The 23,579-nt window shown below is 28.4% G+C and overlaps 2 protein-coding genes across 2 annotated transcripts; one reads left to right on the forward strand and one right to left on the reverse strand.

Annotated features, from left to right (window-relative positions):
- Nucleotides 1-686: 686 nt before the first annotated feature.
- On the forward strand, nucleotides 687-4,772 carry LOC145968093 (uncharacterized). The gene is made up of 5 exons (XM_083093340.1): nucleotides 687-828; nucleotides 936-988; nucleotides 1,553-1,723; nucleotides 2,154-2,357; nucleotides 3,271-4,772. Exons 1-5 carry the CDS (start codon nucleotides 801-803, stop codon nucleotides 3,577-3,579), a joined length of 765 nt encoding a protein of 254 aa, XP_082949466.1. The 5' UTR covers nucleotides 687-800; the 3' UTR covers nucleotides 3,580-4,772.
- Nucleotides 4,773-10,837: 6,065 nt separating this feature from the next.
- On the reverse strand, nucleotides 10,838-23,139 carry LOC145968501 (uncharacterized). Its single transcript, XM_083094008.1, has 3 exons — nucleotides 23,103-23,139; nucleotides 15,543-15,745; nucleotides 10,838-13,731 (listed from the first exon to the last, which is right to left on the reverse strand). Exons 1-3 carry the CDS (start codon nucleotides 23,122-23,124, stop codon nucleotides 11,752-11,754), a joined length of 2,205 nt encoding a protein of 734 aa, XP_082950134.1. The 5' UTR covers nucleotides 23,125-23,139; the 3' UTR covers nucleotides 10,838-11,751.
- Nucleotides 23,140-23,579: the final 440 nt, after the last annotated feature.

A 23,579-nucleotide genomic window follows, 5' to 3' on the forward strand; every position in this document is an offset into this window, starting at 1 on the left:
AGATGATACTGCTAATTCTTTAAGTTTAATAAAAATAATAAAATTGTTTAAAAAATAAGAAACAGTCGCGAAAAAATGTCCATTATAATTAGTTGAAATATATAATTTTCTATAACATCTCTTTTTTTAAATTTACATTATGTAAATCTTTAAAAATAAAATATTTTCTTTATTTTTACATTTACAAAAAGCCAGATCTGATAAAAATCGCGATTACTTTCTACCGTAAATTCTATTTAAAAAAAAATTTATCTATATTTGAACTACTTTGAGTTACTTATAATTGCGGGGAATTGTAACGTATCTAAAATAAAAATTCTTAGATGAAGGACCGCGCTCATCCGATTGGACATTGAGTTCTATTTGCGCAATTTCTCATGGAATTAAGGAAATGTCATTTATGTAAAACTGTAAAAAGAGTTGTGAAGTTTTTTATCTACTATCTGTTTATATAAGATTATTAAGTAAATTTTATTTACATTTTCGCAAATTCGGAACTATCAGAAAAGTACGTAGTTGTGTTTATGTGACAGAGGATGTATAATTTAAAAAAAGTTTTCTATTATATTAGATCAAATTTTCACTTTTTTATACAAATGAGAAAAACGGGCTATATAATATTGTATAACTTCAGTTAATAGTATTATTAAATATCTCGAAGTCGAAGAAAGCACTTAATTAATCGGTTTTATTGTCAAATATAGAAGTGTTCAGTCGGTGCAAATTTGTTATGTTTTGTTATAATTTCTTTGCACAGAGAGAGAGAGGAACAACGTGCCCATTTAAATTTACTCCTCAGAATGAATATTTTCTACATTTTTTATATCAGTGAGTGTAGCTTATATGGTTAATTATTTACATCAAAATTTTATGTGTTGAATAATTTATATTTTTATATATATAACCAATATTATAACCAATATGCTGTTTTTTAGTCATACTTGTAGAATCTAATTGCGGACGAATTCACAAAGTTCCGATCAATGAGGTAAGTTTTAATCTACAATATCTTATTCATTAGAAAATTTAAATAATATCCGGTTTGAATAATTTTGACTCTTTTATAAAAAAACTGAAATACTGTTAATAACCTATTGTTATATATCTCCAGTATCGATCGATTATGAATTTACAATTATTATTATTTTTATTTTCGGATTAAAAATCTCGACAATATTTTTATCAGTGCAAGATGTGCAAATTAAATTTGTGAAATATTTATGTAAAAACCCTATTTCCAGCTTTTGAACGTGAATATAATGAATATATATATTTACAGTTATTTCTGGCAACTTTTGACTCTATGAGTTCACATTTATATTTATGTGCGATTTACATTTACTAGCATATACATATAATGTAGATTTTCTTTAAATTAGCAACATCCATCTTAATTATTATATTAAAATCGTAATTGTCATATTAAAGAAGCATTATTACACGAATATCTTTTATATCTTACGTTATATAATTAAGACAACAATTATAAGATATTAATATATATATATATAATTGTTTATGTTATATTATATGAAAAACAATTATATTGTAGAATCAAGCAGACATGCGTCATACCGAAAGTGGAAACTGCCGTGGCACTGTTTTATCTAATGTCCAGAAAAAAACCATTGAAAAAGCAAGCAATATCGCACAGAAAGCAGCGCAAGAAGCAAAAGCCGCGTCTGAAGCACAGAATGTTGCTGGTCAACAAGCAGCGCGTCAAGTACTTAATTACATTATATTATACATGTCACTTCTTTGAAAGAAACATTGTGCAAGAGTATTGCACTCTCGTGATTCAAAAATGTCTTGTTGCCTTTTATTTCTTTAGTATATATTATTTGAAAAGAGTTTATTAATGGCAGAATTTATATGCGCACACACATACACGCACACGCACACACACACATATGCGCAAGGAAATAAAAAAGGTTTCCTCTTCTCAATTTTCTGGCATTTAATTATCTATCTCAGATTTGTGTCTCCGCGCATATTATTGCTGATGAAATCGCACAAAATCGCGCAAAATTATTAATTAGGGATATGAGAGTAATTTGCATCATTAATTACATTTGCATATATTTACATTTATTTGTTAAGATTGGTATTTTGTTCAGCAAATATGCCATCGTAATAGTAAAGGCATATAATAGGTAAAGGCTCAACTGGCAGAGAAGGCCGTTCAAGCTGCCAAAGCCGCTGAAGCGGCTTTATCGAGTAAGGAAGCGATAGTCGAACAGCTGCTAGAAGAAGTGAAGGAAGCACGATCGGTTGTTCAGGAAGAAACGTCTTCCTTGCAACAAGCGCAAGTTAACGTCAATGCAGCAATGCAGGCAGCACGGCAGTCACAAGATCAGGTTGTACATTAAAAACCGAAGTAATTGCAAGTTAAAAGTGAATGATAATAAGACGAATAGTGTTTGAATATATAAATATCAGTTTAAAAGAAAATATTTTATTTTGAATTATTTATAGATCACAATTTAACAAGATTCTATTTATGATTTACAATTTCTATTTGAACATTTTTATATTTATATTTTGATATTAGCTTTCTCTCTGTATACCGCTTATACTTTTTTTTATTTTTCCTATACTTTTTCTATCTCTTTTATCCTTATAACACTCAAAGACTTGAAAGGAAACTGAAGACTTTTATTACTTTATTAAAATATGAAACAAAATGTTATATATTATCTATATTGAAGTTTGTGTATATTATATATAGAGATAGAGTCGCTTGATTGATAATTTTAAAAAAGTTGAGTCTTGAATTTGTTAAATGTGAAAAGATAAAAATTGTTGTTTCTCTCTCTTTCTCACTCTTTCTCTCTTCCTTTTCCTCTTTCTTAATAATCTGTTTTATTCAAATTTTGAATCAAATATATTGATTATAATAAATTAGTCAACGGCAATACAAGTCTAGTGTTGTTGTTGATATACAAATATTTATTATATGAGATGTTAATATAAAAATAAAGTTAAAAATAATAAATAAACAATTATTAAAGAGTCCTATAGTGTACGTTTCTACTCATTCTTCGGGTCATCTTCAGCGCAAATATAACAATGTATAATATGACGATAATTTTGCAAATTCGGTTGTCAATATATTAAATTAAAAGGAGTGCTGTCAGGAATTAAGTTAGAGAGTGAGTCGCTCGGTGCCTCATCGTAACCTTCAATTTTACTATCTAAAATTTTGAATTTATAGTTTATAAAACATTAATTATGCAATTTAAAAATGTATTATATATTTTAAAACTACAGTTGAAGACACTGACAAATGCAGTGCGTACAGCTAAATCGAACGCGGCAAACGCGCAGGCGGCCGCGAGTGGAGCGCAGAAATCATTACGAGAGAAAGAGGAACTATTGGAGGCGGCCAAGAGACGAGTGGACGAACTATCGAATCAATTACGAAGTGCCCGGCAGGATCTTGTGAATACGAATCGTGCAGCGGCCAAAGCTAATGCTGCTGCGCATGAGGCGAAAGTGAACGCTAGAAATAAAAGGAGATTGGCGAATCTTAGGAGATTGCGGGCGATACACTCAACTGCGACGCGAGCTATTTCTTGAAATGAGACATGCAGGAAGACTTTTTCAAATGCATATTTAATTATTAACAAGACTATGCACTTTAGCAGTTTTGAGCGATTTTTTTTTACAAATATACAGATTTCGAGTTTGTGTATGTCCTTTGTAATAAACAATTGGAAAAAATGCAGATTGAATAATTTTAGGAAATTACACATGAACACTACTTAACAAATCATCTTTGATGATTTATTATATGAGCATAAATAAAAAGGATATCATCATGATGATAAAGCGGATTAATTACTGATATTCAGATATGCAGATTAGTAACAGGATAGTGACAGGATAGTGAAAGGATAATGCAGATAGTGAAAGGATATTGTATTGTGTGTTTATTACAAAGTAATAACACACATATACACATATTTATTAAATAATTACTGAAATTTAAAAAAACAACTTTAAAAAAGTCGAGGAAATTATTCAAAAAAATCACACACTAGCATTCATTTTATTAAATAAAATTTATAAAATTGATCGTAAATTGAACAAGGTAAGAAACCTTGATATATAAAAAATTTTGTTTTAAAATTCAAAATATATATTAACAATATATACAATATTATAATATATAAAAGATTGCTTTATTGTTTCCTGAATTTAAATTAAAAATTATAAATAAATACCGCATGACAATAATGGTAACATCGAATAGAACAAAATTAAAATATTATACAATCATATCATAATAGTCATAAAGAATGTTAACATACTATAACGATTCAATTGTATAATTATATAATATTGTGTGTGTACACGTTGAGATTTACATTGAAATCGTGACTTACTTTACAAAATATGTGTCACGCTTCAGTTATCACCTTTCTAAAACATTGCAAATGCCTCGTTCTCCTCGTACTCCATACAATATTACCAACGCAAATATGCAAAATTGTGTAAAATTGTATATACTCAACTTTGTTCAAATTTTGTAGCTCTCATATTACATGTATATTAATCAATTAAGCACAGGTGCGTTTCCTCTTTACGACACATTTCGGAAAACAGTCTTTCAAACATCATCCGGTGATACTTCAATGAAAACTTCAATTCTTAATATTTTTGCAACAGAACGAGATATTTTGAATTTGTTTACACGGATGAGCACAAATTATAAAAATCAATTTATAAGCAGTAATAAATTCAATATTTAAAAGACTCGAGAAACCTTTTATTTTACATTAGTATATATCAAATCATCAAGTTAAAAAAAATATATATTTATAATTTACTGTTATATAAAAAAGTTATTTTGAAAAAAAATAAAATAGAGTTGAACCTTATTCATGTTGGATAATTATATGTTCATACAATTATTTGTCCGTGAGATTTAAAAGGTAATTTTTAACCAATTATGTTTGTGTTTGCAATTTTAAATTATGTAACACATCTTAATTGTAAATAATTCTTATGATAAAGAGCATGCTAGTTTAGAAAAATATAATTGTAATTATCGAATAACAAGATTAATTATTTTAATTTAAAAGAAATAATTTTGTTTTATAATTTTAAAGTATAGCTTTTGGAATATTTGTATTCTAATTATATAATAAAACTAATTATATAATAAAATGAAACGATTAATTAAACGAGCAATTATTAAAGAAATAATTATGTTTCTAAATATACACAATTACATATACACGCTACGTGTTGAGCTAAATTAAGAGATACGATTTTATTTCAAGTTTTCTAATTACATTAATGATTTATAATTATATTAATTATAATTAATATATAATACAATATAAACGAGAACGCTTAAAATTGAAAATAGAATATTTACATAACATTATTAACATTGACATAATTTATTATTTATTACGATGAATATAAAAAATTGAAAGAAATAAACATATTTAAAATTTAATATGCATATATTTAATTGTTTTTATTGTTTATCTAATCGTACGTAAAATATAAACTGCTGAAAATGCACTGGGTAAATACATTTTCGAAATTTCTAAGTATTGAATAATTCAAAAAATTATAGTTTTATTTATAATTTAATTTTTTAAAGTTTACTCGCTAGAGGTAAAATTACATGTAGTTTTATATGTATACACACACACACACACACACACACATATACATATATTGTCGCAATATTATTTGCGAGTTAGTCCAGCATTATGTAGTATGCTATAGATTTTTTCTCTCGAAATTTTATCTGTTTCTCGATTGATTACCTGTAATAGCATGATAAGTAGTAAAAAGTAAAATGCTAGGCAAATTTAATTCGATTTAATTTCGATCCATTTAAAAATCAGACAAAAAGCAGCATGCAAAAAATAAACTGCAGAAAATGCAGTAGGTAAATACATTTTTAAAATTTCTAAGTATTAGGAACAATTCAAAAAATTATAATTTTATTTAGAATTTAATTTTTTAAAGTTTTAATTTTGTTTCTTTAATATTATATAAAGAGTAAAGAATTTAATAATGTAACTAATTTATAGTTCTGGAGAATTGTGTAATATATGCAAAGTGTATTAAATTATTTTATTTTTTTGTTTACTTATACTTATGATAATATTATCAAAAACATTAATATATAAAAGTTTTCATACGTGCACGCATGCAATATGTGTCTGTGTATATAATCCATATAATTTTTTATTATTACATAATTGATAATGTGAATAATATCAATATCACTACAAAACTGACAAAAAAAATCATATTTAACATTAAAACTTGAACGTTTAAAGTAATTTTATCTCTCGAAAGCTTTTAATCTAATAAAATAAACAAATAGCTAAAGGATTAATGATAAATGCATGTTAAATTTCACATAACAGGATAAATTATGGAAATGTTGTACCTGCATTTCTTTATCAATAAACCAAGATTCCTTGGCGAGATTAGCAGCAACGTTAGGATTTTTATAGAAATCATTTCGTAATTGGTTAGGCAAATTGTCTTCCATTGCAGAATTTATTAAAACAGCTGGATGAGTTAGCACTGTGTCTTGTATCACATTTTCGGGTGATACAAAATAGATTGGCATAGCTATGTAAGTTGACATTACACTAAACAAGATAATAACATTCATGTAGATAGTCGTCATTTTTTTCAGGCACTTTCCTGTAAAATTAAAACGTTTTTGCTCAAAACAAATAATATACAATCTAATTGTAAGTAATAATGATTATTATTGAGATAAATATCTATGTTAAAATACCGTCCGATCTCTTTATCAAACATTGGCAATATATATATGTAAAATTATTTTGCCTTATAGTATTAGACAAATAAAATTTAAACTTTAACCAAATGTAACGCTAAATGTAACATTATGTCAAAAAAAGCAAAAATACAATTGTTTTCATTCTCGATGGTTTTAATTTGTTGCGTTATAATATTATACATCTTTAACTTAATCTGAGTCTCTAAACTATTTACAAAAATTGCATATGTACTTTTCATATGCTACAAAATTATAATAAACTGATTTTCATCCAGTTTTAAGGCAGAGCCAGTATATTAATGTTTTAAAATACGATAGTGCAAATATTATACGTACAAATGAAATTGACTTCATAAAAAATGATTATGCAAAAATCGTTAGATTTTATACAAAGTATATAATTCACCTTTCAGACGTTACAGAAATTTATAATATTTTGCAATAATGTTGTATTTGTGTGCTTCATGCGTGTCTAACTGAGTTCAAGATCCGTGACAGCAAAGCTTATATACATCGTCACCGTTACTCGACCAGTCTTCTTGGAACGCGATTTAAAATTAAATCCGACGTCCCTTAGTCATTCACTAGTACAGAGACTACTTTTTTCGTGTTTACCTTCAAACAAGGTCATTAATCTTTCGTTGAACTGAGTCAAGGGTGACTATCCTTTTCAATCGTTGCTTTAATCAAATGTCGAGTAAATGTAGCATTCATAAAAATATTATATATACATATATATATATATATATATATATATATATATATATATATATATATATAAATTAGACATGATTGTTATGGAGTAATTAAATGTCGAAAGCATAAGGTATAAAACCATATCATACACATATAATCATACACAATTTCAATGTTAACTATTTCGCACGTGATTGAAATTAAGTGTGATTTGAATCGGATCCATCTATTATATCTTTCTCGCAATCGAGTTTAACCCATAGACGTCTATGGTTTAACCACATGTATAAATTTCAGCAAAATTGTTTTCTGGCATATATATTATATTTGGCGATATATTATATTTAGTGCTTTATTGTATTATGCAATCAGAAACGGATTATCTGACTCATTTGTTTTTTTCGTAAATGGTATATTGCATGTGGAATAATCATTACTACATTGTTAAACTGTTTTATAATAACTATTTTATAATAAAGAGACAGATATTTTGTAAATATATAAATGTAAAATTTTTGGCAGAATTATAATTACAACTTTTTAAAAGTTTTTTGTGTGTAACAATAAATATATTACATTTTTTACTTGTTTTTAATTGTTATAATTAAAAAGAATTACGTACATATATGTATACTTACAGTAAAAAAATTTTAAGCGCGCGCACTTCACAATACTCATACACACACACACACACACACACACACACACACATTTATACATATAACGCGTATATTAAATTTTATTTATAAATTTACATGAAACGAATTTACACACATTAAAATATATAATGTACTTTTGATGCATTAAATGTTAACACACATTTTCATTTAATTATCTAAATAAACTTTAAATATTAAAGCGATTAGATTACAAGTAATCTAAAAAATATAAAAAATAAGAATTTTAAGATAATTTATCTCATTTTAAATCGCTTTTGTTATTTTTTATCAATATTTGATTGTAATTTTATTGAGTGTATTATTTGTATTAATTGTAATTTTATTGTGTGTATTAGTAACAAAAACAATTTTCTTACTGGAAATGAATTCTTGAATAATTGAAATAGAGAATAAGAGAACGGAATTACCTTGTATTATTGAGGTCAATGTTGTGACCTTACAAGTAACTAGTGACAGAGCGGTTACCCTTGTTGACTTTAACGCAGAAGGTTTCAGAACATTTTTTAATATTTACTTGTTATTATAGATGTATAATAAGTCTATAGAATTTTGGAGAAAATATAGTATTTTAATTAAATCTTTTGAAGCATTGTGTATTCGCAATATATTCATTATGTCTTTGTTGTTACATTTTATGTTCATGTAGGGTGCATAAACCAAAGCAGGATTATAATAAGATAAATGCCAAAAAAGAAAAGAAAAAGAAAAAAATAGAGAAAAACTATAGATTTGAAAATATGTACAATCAATAAATACATATATTAAAAAATTTATTTTTCGCATGCTTATTAGAGAAAAAATATTCTTTATTGATCACGACATAAAAAGCATTACATTCTAAATTACATATATTACTTGCGACAAAAATATAAATATTACTTTTTTATTAAAAAATATAATGAAATATATATAGCTTACGCTGAGAGAATACCTAATAATTTAGTTATTATAAAATGTAAATTTATTTTTATCAAGATAATTTCTCTTCCTTGCTAAATTTATGTTTACCTTTCACCTCCATTTTTTTTCGTGAATACTATCTGCTCTTGAAAAGCCTGAAAGGAAAGAAACAAGAGCATTACAAGAACACTTAATTACTTTGAAAAAATACATAATTTGCAATATCTATAATTTAAATATATATATATATATATATATATATATACATACATACATACATACATATATATATATATATATATATATACATATATATATATATATATATATATATATATATATGTACATATATACACACACACACACACACACACACACATATATACACATACATACATGTGTGTGTGTGTGTGTGTGTGTGTGTGTGTGTGTGTGTGTGTGTGTGTGTGTACATATATATATATATATATATATATATATATATATATATACATATATATATATATATATATATATATATATATATACATATACACTAGTAAAAAAAAAATAGGGAACACTTTTTGAACCCTAAAAGAATTGGGCTATTTTCAAACCGCTGAAACTCGTTGAAAAATCATCGTAGACAAAAAATAAAAAAAGCTTTCTGAAGCTTGAAGTTTCAACTTGCAATGCGCAGTTGGTGGTTTAAAAAATTTTTTTATCTTCCTTATTCTGCACTTGAAAATAGAATACATTGTTTAGTTCTTTAAAATTATGTATATTTTACACGCTGCAATTTGATAAAAAAATTTTCTCGAGAAATTCAACTCAAATTCCATAAACTACAATATTTTGCCTACAAAACGCTTTCTGGAAAATTTTCTTACGTTTTTTTTTGACCGAGTAATACGATTTTGAAAATAAACCAGTACTTTTTAGATATGATGTCAATACTCAGCGAAAAATCATCGTAGGCAAAAAGTAAGAAAAGCATTTTGAATCTTGAAATTTCAACTTTAACGCGCTATCGTTATTTAAAAAAAATTTTTTTATCTTCCTTGTTCTGTGCTCTAAAAAAGAACATTGTTTTGTTCCTTAAAATTATGTATATTTGACACTCTGCAGTTTGATAAAAAAATTTTTCTCGAAAAATTAAACTCGAATTCTATAAACTACATTTTGTTTACAAAACACTTTTTTTAAAATTTTCCTACGAGTTTTTTTGACCGAGCTATATGACTTTGACTTTAGTTTATAGTCAAGTGCAGAATAAGGAAGATAAAAAAATTTTTTAAAACCACCAACTGCGCGTTAAAGATGAAACTTTAAGCTTTAAAATCTTGTTTTACTTTTTGTCTACGATGATTTTTCGACGAGTTTCAGCGGTTTGAAAATTGCCCAATTTTTTTAGAGTTCAAAAAGTGTTTCCTATTTTTTTTGACTAGTGTATATTTACTTATTTATTTATTTATATGTATGTATGTATATATAATATAATGCATTAATAAAATAGTATTTTAATATATCTTTTTGAAATTATTGGTATTCTCTTTTCATTTTGCAATTAGATTTTAATGATTGTAGTAATGATAATGATAATGATGAATAAATTGATATAATACATATATTTGTGATAACATGAGTGACAAATAAGATTGTAAACCTTATCGTGCAATATTATCTAAATTATATCATAAAAATATAATAAAAACTTATTAAATTAGACTTTAATCTCATAATTTTCATTTAGATAAGAATTTTTAATCAAAAGATATATTGTAATAATTTTAATAAAAAGATATATCTCTCGTAGCAAGTAGTATAGTAGTTTAATTACTTTCGTATTAATAAATATTTGAAGAAACACATAAAAACCAAATATATGGTGAATATCGCGCATACTACGAAGTAAAATTTTTAAACAATTTTTATTAGCTAAAATTCTATTTACAAAAAAGTATAAATTAATAAAAATATTCGATTCAATCTCGGCGCACAAATAAATCTGTAATAATGTTGCGTAACATTTATCATAAAATCCTTCGATTATATGCTATTTTTCGTTATATATATATATATTCGCAACAAAATAAATTTGTAATTTATTTGCATTTTGCGTTATGTGTGTATGCGCGTGCGTGCGTGTGCGTATGTGTATCACACCGATTATTTTAGAATCTGTTGTAATGCAATTTTAAAAATATTTTATTTTATTTTTCAAAATTAGCATAAATCTGCTTTCCACTTTTCAATCTTTACAAAATATTAATTAACACAAAATATTAATAGTCAATTTATATATAATTTATTCATAACATAATTTATAAATCTATCCAGGAAACATCGTTAGCGTTCAAGAAGAAAATTGTATGTACAAAATACATGGAACGTTTTCTTCTTTTTATAGACTGAACCGTAAAACATTAAAAAATACATTAGAAAATAAATTATTAGTCGTAAACTTACAACAGTTCAAACACGCAAATAATAAAAATTAAAGAGAAAAAATTTTAGACAATTTTTCTTATAAAAATTATTTTTTTGACTCTCATGTATATACTCATAATTTTTTTTTTAATTCGGGACAAAAAGACAAAGATTATAGTACATGACACAAACAAATAAATTTCGCAAAAAGCAGCGAAAATAATTTTTAATGTTTTGCCATTATTGTCTAACAATGAAAGAAAGTTTACGCGATTATTACTCGTTACTCGTGAGTAATGGTTGCCTTGTACCAAAACTGGATTCCAAAGGCACCAAGTAAGTAACCTTTTCGCTAGTATTGATATTTTCCTGTTTGAGATCAGATGTATTCTTCCTAGTTGGTCTTCGAGGTCGTTGTACAACCTCCTCATACGCAACATATTCGGACCTAGCTATTGGCCGTTGTTTCTTCAAATAATATACGGCAGAAGGGGTATTTTCCGGCACGTAGCTTTGTTGCGTCGACTTAACTGTCTGAGGTATCGGAGTAACGCTATAACCGGCATTAATAAGGGCAGACAACTCTTCTTGATTTAGAGGCTGTTGATCTTTAGACGAAGGTATACGTACAACTTGAGGATTGTTTAGTTGATCTTGATCGATAATCTCCTCGATGGTAAGAGATTTAACGGGTGACTTTTTCAAGAGACCCGATTGAGAAATGTAGACAGAAGATTGAGTTGGTGCAACTTTCAGTTTGTGTACTTGTCGAGGTTGATTGATAACAGGTTGGACATAAACTTGTTCTTCAACGCTAGAGTCGCCATTGGTAGACGTAGTAGTAGACTCTGGTTTAGTCACCGACCTAGGAGCATAAGTGGAGCCAGAAACCTGATACTTGTTTACGTCGTCATTGGTAAAATAATTATTGGGGGATGGAAGTTTAGGAGTACTAGGTAGAAGATATTGAACGACTGGCGTGCCTTCGGGGTCTACTTTCTTAGCCTCGGCCTGGGCTCTGGCAACCGCTAGAATCTCATTGTTAGCTTTAGCACGCGACTGTTGATAAACTTTATACAAAGCTTCGGCTTGAGCCTGTGCTAGCGCCTGCGCTTGAGCTTGGGCACGCAATTGATTTCTCTCAAAATTTAAAGCATCATGATGGGCTTTCTCCTGAGCTCTCACATGAGCCTGTTGCTGAGCTTCGACTTGGCGTATGGCATCAGAATGAGCCTTGTATTCAGCATCTGTTTGGAGCCTTCTGGCTTCGGCGGCTTCAGCAGCCGCTTGTGCCTTCAACTTAGCTTTATAAGCGGCTTCTGGATCCTTTGGTTCCAGCCGACCCTCGATATGAGCTTGTCCGGCCTCGCTGACGTGATCTCCTTGTTGAATCTGTTCTAAGGCGCTTTGCTGTCTGTATCTCTCGTGATCAATCCTGATCTGCTCCAGAGCGGCTTCGTGATGTTTCCGATATGACGCCTGGGCGATCTTTTGAAAAGCTAAAGCTTGCGCCTCGGCGTGGGCCTGAGCTCTAGCCTCCGCCTCGGCTTCGGTCTGAACATGCGCTTGATGGGGTTTCAGCTGAGCACCGTCATCTACATAATCGTATTGCGGAGACGGTCTGAAAGGTCGGTCTTGAATGTTCTTTGTCGCGTAATCTGCCGTCTGCGATGTTTGATACTGAAGCTGGATTGGTTGTTCGATCGATTGATATGTTGCTGCAATTCGTTGCTGCGGTGGATAACGTGGGGGTGGACTAGTCTCAATATGATATTGTTCGGGTAACTGAGATGCCGGTGCTACCGTCGATTTAGTATATCCTTGTTGTGAATAGTCTCCTTTAGGTTGTGCAGAAATTAGATTAAACTCTTGAGCCTGATTAGCAGATACCAATTGCAGCAATTCCTGCTCGAAAGTGCCTAATTTTGGTGGAGTGTAAGACTGTACTTGGTACGTAGATGCTCCGGACGGGCCGCGCGCCTGCTGCAATGCTACAGCACGATGCTGCGCGTCGATGTGTGTCTGAGGTTGCGATACGCCTTCGCCTTGAGTTAATGCTTGAGGATGCAACTGAGCTCTTGGTCTGGGAGGAACTACGGCAGGTTTGCGGTAATTATAATATGCCTGTTGCAATGCCTGTTGCTGTTTGGCATAAGCTGGAAGCGGCCTGCGTTGAGCCACATTATTCGAGCTTGTGTACGGCTGCGGTTCACTTCCGGTAAATTGTCGCAAAACAGCTAAATATTCGGGCGACAGCTGAAATTTACAAAGTTTATTATTTTGATGAAACATTTACGTAAGATAATGTACTAATTAATGATATAAAAGCAGACACACAATAAAGTAATATTTAGCAAATTTTAAATAGACAAGTTATAAGTTATATATAGCTGAAGAAATTCAAAAATTAAGCAGGATATATAACAGATGGATAAAATAGCTATTCCGTAATATAGTCATTATCTCAAATGGACTTTCTTAAATATTGTAAATTTAACTAAAGATAAGAGTTAAAAGTAAATCAAAAGCGACGTAAACTTATAAGAAACAGCAGAGATAGTTATTGTCGTTTGGTTGAATCTGAGTATTAAACTTGATTTTACAAGCAGACGGCAAGCGAATCATCGAAAATTATCGCTCCATGAAAGTATATTTGAGTGCACGTTGGCGCAACAGATGAGCCAATAATCGATAAAAAAGTTATGGTCATGAAAGTAAATCGTAACTTCTTGACTCATTGCACTGTAACGCAAGGCCACGGATAAGATATTAATCGCGTTCGCTGCTTGATAAAATTGGAAATCTGCACTCGGTTATAAGTGGGTGTGGTTGTACTAGTACTGTCAGGTCAGAGCGATTAGAAGGCGTGTAAACTTGCTGAGTTATGCAAGCGAGCGATTGCATTCGAGTATACGGCATTGCCAAGCGATCATGAGCGTGATCGCGCGTAGGAAGTATTTAAAGGTATATGTCTCTTCTTTCTTCTCTCTCTTTTTAAATCGTAATACGACACAACATAATCTATAAAAATCTGCAAATATATTTGTTTTAAAGAGAGACCACTCGGAGAAAACATCAGTATATCGGGGCAACATTGAATACATGTAATATAAGAACATTTACAGGTATCAATGAAATGTCTTCAGTTTTTTACAAAATTTTTTACTCGTTTTTTGATTAGCTCAATTATGAATGTATATATTCATACATATATATATATATATATATATATATATATATATATATATACACACATATGTATAAATTATTTTACAGTAGTATTTTTATAGAAGAATAATATTGCGTGCTATAAAGTATGTTTTTCTTTAATTTCGTTGCAGTATACAAAACAATTTTCAAAAATGTAATACGTTACGTAACACAACTAGGAGAAATATGAAAGTAGGAAATATTTTTTTCTTTTGTTATACAAATTTTCAATATTATTTCAATTATAATTTAAAATATTATTCAATATTTCAATATTATTTCGACTGCTTTTGGTAAACTTTAATTTTGTATATTAGATTTTTAAAATATCTCAATTCTTTATTTATTTTTATTTTTAAAATGCAGCACAAAATGTTTGTAACATTAATCGGATAGTGTAGTGTAATATTTCAAATTTACATAAGCTTAATTTTTTTTTGAGGAAAGATCACAAAGAGTTTAGGGAATACAGAGGTAGTCAACGTTTTATGAATCTTGTAGCATGGAATATACAATCTCTGGCTATTCTTAAAGTACTGGTGAAATGAAAATCCTCGTACAAGTAACGAAAGTAAGTCGAGTCATGACTACTATCACATTGCGTCAGAACGCCTAGATCTTGGAGGCGGACCTAGGCGTTCTACTCTGTGTATTGCCATTCCTAACAAGTACCATAGAAAAATGGTTTGTTCATGGCTAGTTAGTCAACACGTTAATGGATAATAGGCGATCAATAGTCATGGTTGACCGACAACAATGATACTGAATGTTCCATGAAATATTTAATGTTGAACATTTAACGATGAGATTAACCGCAACCGTTAAAATTTAACGGATATAGTATCATTATTTCATACCTCTCTAGAATCATCACCGTGCCGAATAATAAATTGGCTGGCTGAAGGTTCATAAATGGAGCTATCGGAAACTGGTGATCTCTTAACAGGATCTTTGATGTCGATTTCCAACAGGACAATGTCATCGATGTTGGCCGATGATGATACCGTCTTTTTGGCGACATTGGCAATGGTTTCTTCTCCAACAGAGACTGTCAAGAGACCTTAAACATTATAATAGATAAAAAGAGTGAAAAATGGGGTAAGAGAGGCAAGCAGAGAAATAGAGACGGGGTGTAAAAGCGCCTCTTTTTTGCATTAAAATATTATTCATTTAATTGAAAGAGTTGCTTTATCCAAATCAATTTTCCTTCCTCATTAACAAATGTATCTCTCGTAAAATATATATATATATATATAAAATAAAAAAAATATATAAAAATATATTCTTTATTTTACATCTCTTTTGCATGGCATAGAATGCGTTCATTTAAGAATTCTCTTAGTGTGTATTGTATAAGATGTCAAATTCTATTCAAATATTGTCTTGAAATTCGAATGTGATCGTCAGATAATTGAACGTGGAAGTGGCTTTTATATCGTTCTGCTTGACCGCGAGTGTTCAGAATAGAGCTGAGAAAGCAATGCAGAGAAAGTTACAGTCGAACGTGCACTCGACAAACTCTTCCCACGGATTTTGCTTTCAATGTTTTCAAGCGTCTCGTCGTCGTTGAAAGAAATAAAGATCAATATGTTAAGTTTATAAATAGTTTGTTCATAAATTGTGAAATACATTATATTTAGCACATTATATATAACATTTAATTTTTAAGCGTTTTCTTCATTGATATGACAGTAAATATTTTTATATTGTTCACATTCCTATATTGTCTATGACAAAACATATTATGAGGAATTATTTACATTTAAATTACATTAATAGATTTGTCAGATTTTAAGCTCGATACACATACATCGCTATTTTGTGTGTGTGTGTGTATATATATATATATATGTACAGGGAGTAGGTAAAATAATGTGAACACCTGAAAAATACACTATTTATATTTGTTTATTAATAAGGGGCACCATTTGCCTTTAATACAGCTCAATTCTCCTTGGAATAGAATTCTACAATTTTTGAATAGTCTCCAGTGGAATATTATCTCATTCTTTTATCAAAATATCTGCCAATTGTTTTAGAGAGGAGGAGAAGGAAATCCGTTTTTCACTCTCTTTTCCAAAACTATCTATAGTGGTTCGATGATGTTTAAATCGGATAATTGTGTCAGAAAAGATGTTGAAGTTCATTTTGATGCTGTTCAAACCAAGACTAAACTTTTCTAACTGTGTGTACGTGCTGTGTGCGTCACCATCTTGAAAAATGACATTATTTAATAGAAGAATGGGACAATATTGCACTGGAGACTATTTAAAAATTGAATGATTCTATTCTAAGGAGAATTGAAGCTGTATTAAAGACAAATGGCCTAATATCTTTTTATAAAGACGATTTTAAATTGAAATTGTAAACCATTAATGTAAAAATGAAAAATAAGTGTTCACTTACAAATGCTTAAAATTTACAAAGGATGATTAATTATTAATAAATGTTTTCTGGCTAGTTTAAATAATCTCTTTTCTAATTAATTTAATAAATTGCATAATTATAAAATTATCAATGTGACTTTTTTTCTCTTGATCTGTTTTGATCTTTTTTAAAAAGTTTTTAAAAAATTATTTTGATATTTTTAATGTTGATTGGGTACTTTCCATTTAGCGATACAAGTCGACACAAGTGTCATTCTGTCCTTTTTCAATATCAGTGAATAACAAAGATAAATGAAAAGCTCGCTAAATGGAAAGTATCCATTAAAGGCTAATCCATTAAAGCAAATTTTAATTAATTTTCCAAAACATTTGATATATGTATAATTAAAGACGTTTCTGTAACGTAAAAAAATAAAAAAATAAACAATTTCAATCAACACACACACACACACACACACACACACACACACACACACACACACACACACACACATATATATATGTTCAAAATTTTTATTATAAAAACGAATATATATTATATAAAATGTTTCAAAGATTTTATTATAAAAATGTAATATAATTAGAGAGAAAAAGCACGCATCTCGTAGTATTGTTCTTATTTCCGTAACTACTACGTTTGGACGCGATCGTGCAGATCCTTTTGAAATTACTTAACAGAGGAAAGCGCGCACGCAGTCTGGTCAGCTTTCCTTCCTTTGTTAGTCTGTGAGATTCCGCGGATGTGAGTAATTTTTCCTGCGTTGAGTAATACTACGTACGCGTCCTTAGGTGGAAGGTGCGGTTAAGTAATATCCGTCATTCCGCGAGCGCGCGCCGGCACGATTAACAAATCTTACCTAATTAACGCTTCGCGGATTTTGCATCTGTGCTGTGAAAATGTTAATTATAACCATTGCAGATAGCAATTTATTTAATACGAAAATATCCTATTTTCTGCTGTACATATACTATTTTTTTCTGTTATATTCTGTAACCAGAATTCCAAAATTGGAAAATCTATTTTGTATATGTACAATATGTATATTTGTATAAAGCATATTTTAATCTTTCATCTAATATTATTCGATACTAATATTACTCTAATATTATTCGATACTATATTACTCTAATATTACTTCAGCATTTTTATATATTATAGTACTATCAAAATTATGTTAGATATATATTTATTATATACAAAATTAATGCGTTGGGTTAATATGTTTCTGTTTTAATAATTATCAAAAAGTACACAATTTTTAAAAACTTGTGATAATAATTATCAAATTACATAATTTTAAAAAAATAAAGAGCAAGACGCTTTAAATGAGCAAAAATGATTTTTTTAGCGAGAATTGAAATATAAAAATGTTCAATACCAAAAATCAACGAAATATAAATATTTTATACTAATAGTTTATATGCATATCTTAAACAGATCTTTATATCAGCATTATTTTTACATCTTAACAAGACTATGTTGAATTTATTACAAAAATATTTTTTCAGCTTTATAATTAATAAACTATGGTTTGGACATTGCTCTAATTGGATCTTGTCATATTGGACAATTGTAAGATTGATATATGACAACGTATCGAGAGAAAAAAGATATTTTCTAATTAACGAACTCTTTCTCTCTCGGTAGTGCTCCCACATAAAAATATTAATTATCTGACCTCCTTTGCGCTTCAAACCATTATATTTGCGTAACATCGGAAGTGCGGTCTAATGTTCTCATTGTGCACATGAGAAGAGTACAGCAATGTACAAAGTCAGAACTTTCTATGCCTTTTTTCTTTACTTCTCTCTCTCTTTTTCTTTCCCTCTCCATTTCCTGCTTGCTTCCTCCCGCTTTTCATTTTCATCTTTCTTCACTCATAATTTATATGATACCTCATTATATTTAAATAATAATTATATCTAAGAATAATGATTCATTAACAATGTATATAATATAAAAGTTGTAAATCTTTTACGATTACGTATTTATGCATCTTAAAGTTTGCATAAAAACATGTATCTTAGTGTTAAATTAAATTATGTATTTTGTCATAACGTATTATATTAACTATTCTTCGATTTTAAAAACAGATGTACGGAGATTATTTATTGGCTTATATTTATTGGCTTATATATATATATATATATATATATATATATTATATATATATATATATATATATATATATAATTAAAAATAATGATATGTAGTCTTGTAAGAAGGCAAGAAAGCAATACAAATATATCTATAGAAATATTGACGCTTAAAATTACATCAATATACATGCAAATTTAATACTTTTTTAAAGAAATTTAGAATCGTTAATTTTTTTCTCCTTTTCATTTAATTGATACAATATAATTATCATTAAATAAACGTTTGATCAACATTGTATGAACACGTGCCGTCTCTCAAAACCATGGCATTAAAGTCAATCTGTTCGAGCTATGTCGGATGAGAAATGAAATTAGTTAGGTGCAATTGGAACAATGCGAAATTCGACCTTTCACTTTCGGATATTCTTTCTTGTATGTACAATTGAATTGACATAAAGATATTTCTCAAGACCGTATAATATTTTGATTTTATTATGGCAAAGAAATGTCTAGATAAATATTCTATTAAATTTAATATTTTAAAATAGCATTCTTTTTAAATTGAATCTTGTAAATAGATGACTAGGGAAAAAAGTTAATTAAAAATTGATTTTAGAAAAATTTTTATTATATAGAAGAATATTTAATAAAATTTAACGTACGAGATAAGAGATATATTATATACTTATCAAATCTCTCTCTCCGTTTTCTATATTCTTTATTCATTTATTTTCTATATTCTTTATTTATGCTCAATATTTTGTATAATTCGAAATGTTGAAACATACCAATAATAGTCTTTAATGATTCAAAGTAAAATGTAAAAGAGATCTTTATACTTCATAAAAGTTTCATATTTTAATAGGTAAATAAACTATGTTGCTTATCTAAATATTTTATAAGATTGGAGGAACAAAAAGAAAAGTATATTTGAAAAATAAAAATATTGTAAAATAGCCTTGACTGAAATATTCTAAAAACGGTACACGTAGAGCGTTGCATCAACATATATTGTCGTATATTATTACTAACAGTTTTCACTTTTCGTTCTAGCTTTCGTTCTAGCTACGCGGAGACTTCCGTCTCAATTACGGGTTACCGTACTCACACATACCTGGCTCGCTCGGATAATATGTGTGTGTGTGTGTAAATATATAACTAGTATATGAGAGTTACATCCATAGCTTCAATATTTAATTTTTTTACGTACATTACCTTGACATAAAACAACAATATGAAAAAGAATTTTAAATATATATTCATACTTAATAAAATTTACATTTATAATCATACTTATAATTATACTTGCGTATGAAAGTACCTTCCTTTCTACTACTTTCAGTTTGCAAGCTGGTTGCTGTAACCATAGTAACCGAATTGTGGATTGGTTAGAAAGGTGATACCATTCGTTTGCAATACATTTGATGCGGATTTCTCAATCGATGGCGATACAAGCATAAGATTTTTTGTTCTTGTCATGCCATATTTATGATATATATTATAAATAATATTTTGCTCAAAGTAAACAAATAATCTCTATAAATAACATGAGAACAATTGCAATGATGAGATGATTCCTTACATGAGCTTCTACGCATTTCCATTTGCAAATAAATTTATATGAAAAACAACAAATGTAATTTTCATAGGAGCTATGCTCATCCCTGGAAACACGATTACTATTATATAAGTATAAAAATTGAAAACAGTTAATAAAACTAATTTATTGAAATATATCTGTCTCTGTTATAGATTACATTACATTTGATTATTATCTGTGTTATGATATATATATACATAGATGTGAATAATACATACTATATATGTAAACAAATAAGTATTAAAATTTTTTAAATAAATATATACATTTTAATTTTAAATATAAACTATATTTACAAATTCAAGAATATTGAATGATATCAATTTGAGATACACATACGCATATGTGTATCTTGCTATTCTCATAATACCGCGTCGACATGAAAAATATATAGAAAGGAAATATGTTTCTTAAGTTTTCTTGTCGCGAAAAATCATAAAATATGAATTGAAATTTTTATTCTATATAAAGAAAGAAATTGTGAGCGCACACAAGAGAGAGAGAGAGAGAGAGAGAGAGAGAGAGAGAGAGAGAGAGAGAGAGAGAGAGAGAGAGAGGAAGAGAACTTCCTGCTTCATGTGCAATCATCATTACATACATCTTTTCAAAGGTGAGAAAATCCGATAATCTTACATTATGAGAAAGATGATTTGTATCGATGTCATGAAAGAATTATGAAAAAACTCATAAAAGAGAATAAAACTACGGAACAAAACGTATCGAGTAGAAATTGAAAGGTTGCTGTATGCAATCTCTGTGTAAACGTCAATATCAAAAGAGTAACTTTCTATTAATTTAACATTGTCGAGATATATTGTTACAGTTGAGCGTAGTAATTATATTAAGATTAATTAAAATTCGATAATATTTCAGTTACTTCTGTGTTAGTTCGGTGATATATTAATAAAGAAGAATGTATTAACGCAAACTTATTATATATATGTATATAAATAATGTTGTAAAAAAATTTATTAACTGTAGAATAATTCCACTGATTTTATAAACTATAAATTTTACAAATCTTAAAATGTGAGAAAACGTAGATGATTTTTGGAATCTATAAATGAAAACTTCACTATGTAAAGTGTAATGCTAATTTTACATAATGCATCGAAAGTACAATTGGCCAATGACCTAGAAAGTTAATGTAATTCACTAATCATTTACCATAGTTTATATACATCTTTGACTTTCATTATAGTTGAATTGAATCAGCTATCACTTACAAACTTTAAAAACGGATTGACTATTATCGAATAAGAAATTCCGATATCCATTTTTGTAAAGTTTTTTTTCATCATGCATAATTTTTCGTTTACAGAATTCCTGTCCTATCAAGTAAAATGTATAATTATTAATTATTAACATAATTTTTAAAATACTGAAACTATGTTTATACACATACACATATACATATCATACATACATACATATATGTGTGTGTGTGTGTGTGCGCGCGCGCGTGTATTATAATTCAAGATTATATTATCAATGTACCAAAATTTAAACACACATATACACACAAACATATTATTTTTACTTTAAAATTGATAATCATTGCTATAACTATGCCACAGTTAATAAATTCTAACATCAAAAGACGATCTAAAACGATCGCCCGTTATTTTTGTAGTTTTTAGTTTGAAATAAACCAACAATTATATATATATATATATATATATATATATATATATATATATAAGAAGGAAGAGTTGTTTTTTCCCCTGCGCTCCAACTACCGCGTTGTAGCTCTTATGTGCCAATTTTGATTTATTTATTTGAGCTAAATTCCTAACTATTAATTTTAAATTCTAACAGTTTATATATATATATATATATATTTATATGTCTTAATAAAACGTGTTTAATATATTTAAGAGTACAAAACGTATAAAACTTTTATGATATAAGCGCTACATGAAATCTCTGCAAAAGGTTTATCTACGTAAGCAATTTTAACTAGAAATACATTTGGAACATACATATATATTGTAGTTTTTATAAAAAAATGTAAAAGCAAAGTTTGCGAATTTCTTGTACTTTTCATGTATAAAAAAACACCATAAAAAAGAATCCGAATATATTTTTCAAACTTTTCGCAAAAGCTTCCATTCAATAGCAGATCCGTTTTTTTCGCACAAAGCTCACATATACGCTTTATAATAAGAAACACACGTAAAATATCGTCGCACACTTGTCATACACTTTGCAAAGTATTGTTCACAGGAAAGATGAAAAAAAACAGTAGAAACAATGAATCATAAGCACTTTTATAGAAAAATAGCCTACGAAAAAATTTTATACTCCTTTCGTTAATATATTGCACTCACCTGTAAAAATAAGCAGCCACATGGTGAGAGTAAATAAGTGACAGAGCGTTGAGGGAATGTTGAGTAAATGTGAATTTCTAGTGGCTTTATAGACCGAGGAGAAAGGCCGTGCCTACAATCCGGATTAGGTGGGGTTCTTCTATCCGTCACTTTTCCATGGCATGTTGTGCACTCAAGTGCACATTATTATATATGCAGGCTCGGCAATGGAGCCTTCTTCATTTTCATCAGCTTCAATTATCAGACACACACTTGAAAAATTTTAGTCGAAATTACTTTTGTTATGAAATGCGAAATGTAGCAATGAGTGTTAACTAGTGATCGTTAGTATATTAAAGACCAATGCAGTAAATAATAAAATAATACTTAATGTAGATATACTTAAATAATATTTGACGTAGATGTGTAATTTCACGATTCTTCTTGTTTGATTTTTAAAATGGATTAATGTCTAGAACTATATTACAATTGTATTAT

Source organism: Camponotus vicinus, unplaced genomic scaffold, assembly GCF_025532165.1.
Source record: "Camponotus vicinus isolate PSW18456_S1 unplaced genomic scaffold, iyCamVici1.0 SCAF_3, whole genome shotgun sequence".
Taxonomy (NCBI): Eukaryota; Metazoa; Arthropoda; class Insecta; order Hymenoptera; family Formicidae; genus Camponotus; species Camponotus vicinus.

Coding starts and splice junctions, on each gene's coding strand:
- LOC145968093 (XM_083093340.1), top strand. CDS start 801: ATGAATATTTTCTACATTTTTTATATCA. Junction 989..1,552: donor ACAAAGTTCCGATCAATGAG/GTAAGTTTTAAT, acceptor ATTATATTGTAG/AATCAAGCAGACATGCGTCA. Junction 2,358..3,270: donor CACGGCAGTCACAAGATCAG/GTTGTACATTAA, acceptor TTAAAACTACAG/TTGAAGACACTGACAAATGC.
- LOC145968501 (XM_083094008.1), bottom strand. CDS start 23,124: ATGTGGCTGCTTATTTTTACAG. Junction 15,746..23,102: donor GTGGCTGCTTATTTTTACAG/GTGAGTGCAATA, acceptor ATAATGTTTAAG/GTCTCTTGACAGTCTCTGTT. Junction 13,732..15,542: donor ACGGTGATGATTCTAGAGAG/GTATGAAATAAT, acceptor TGTAAATTTCAG/CTGTCGCCCGAATATTTAGC.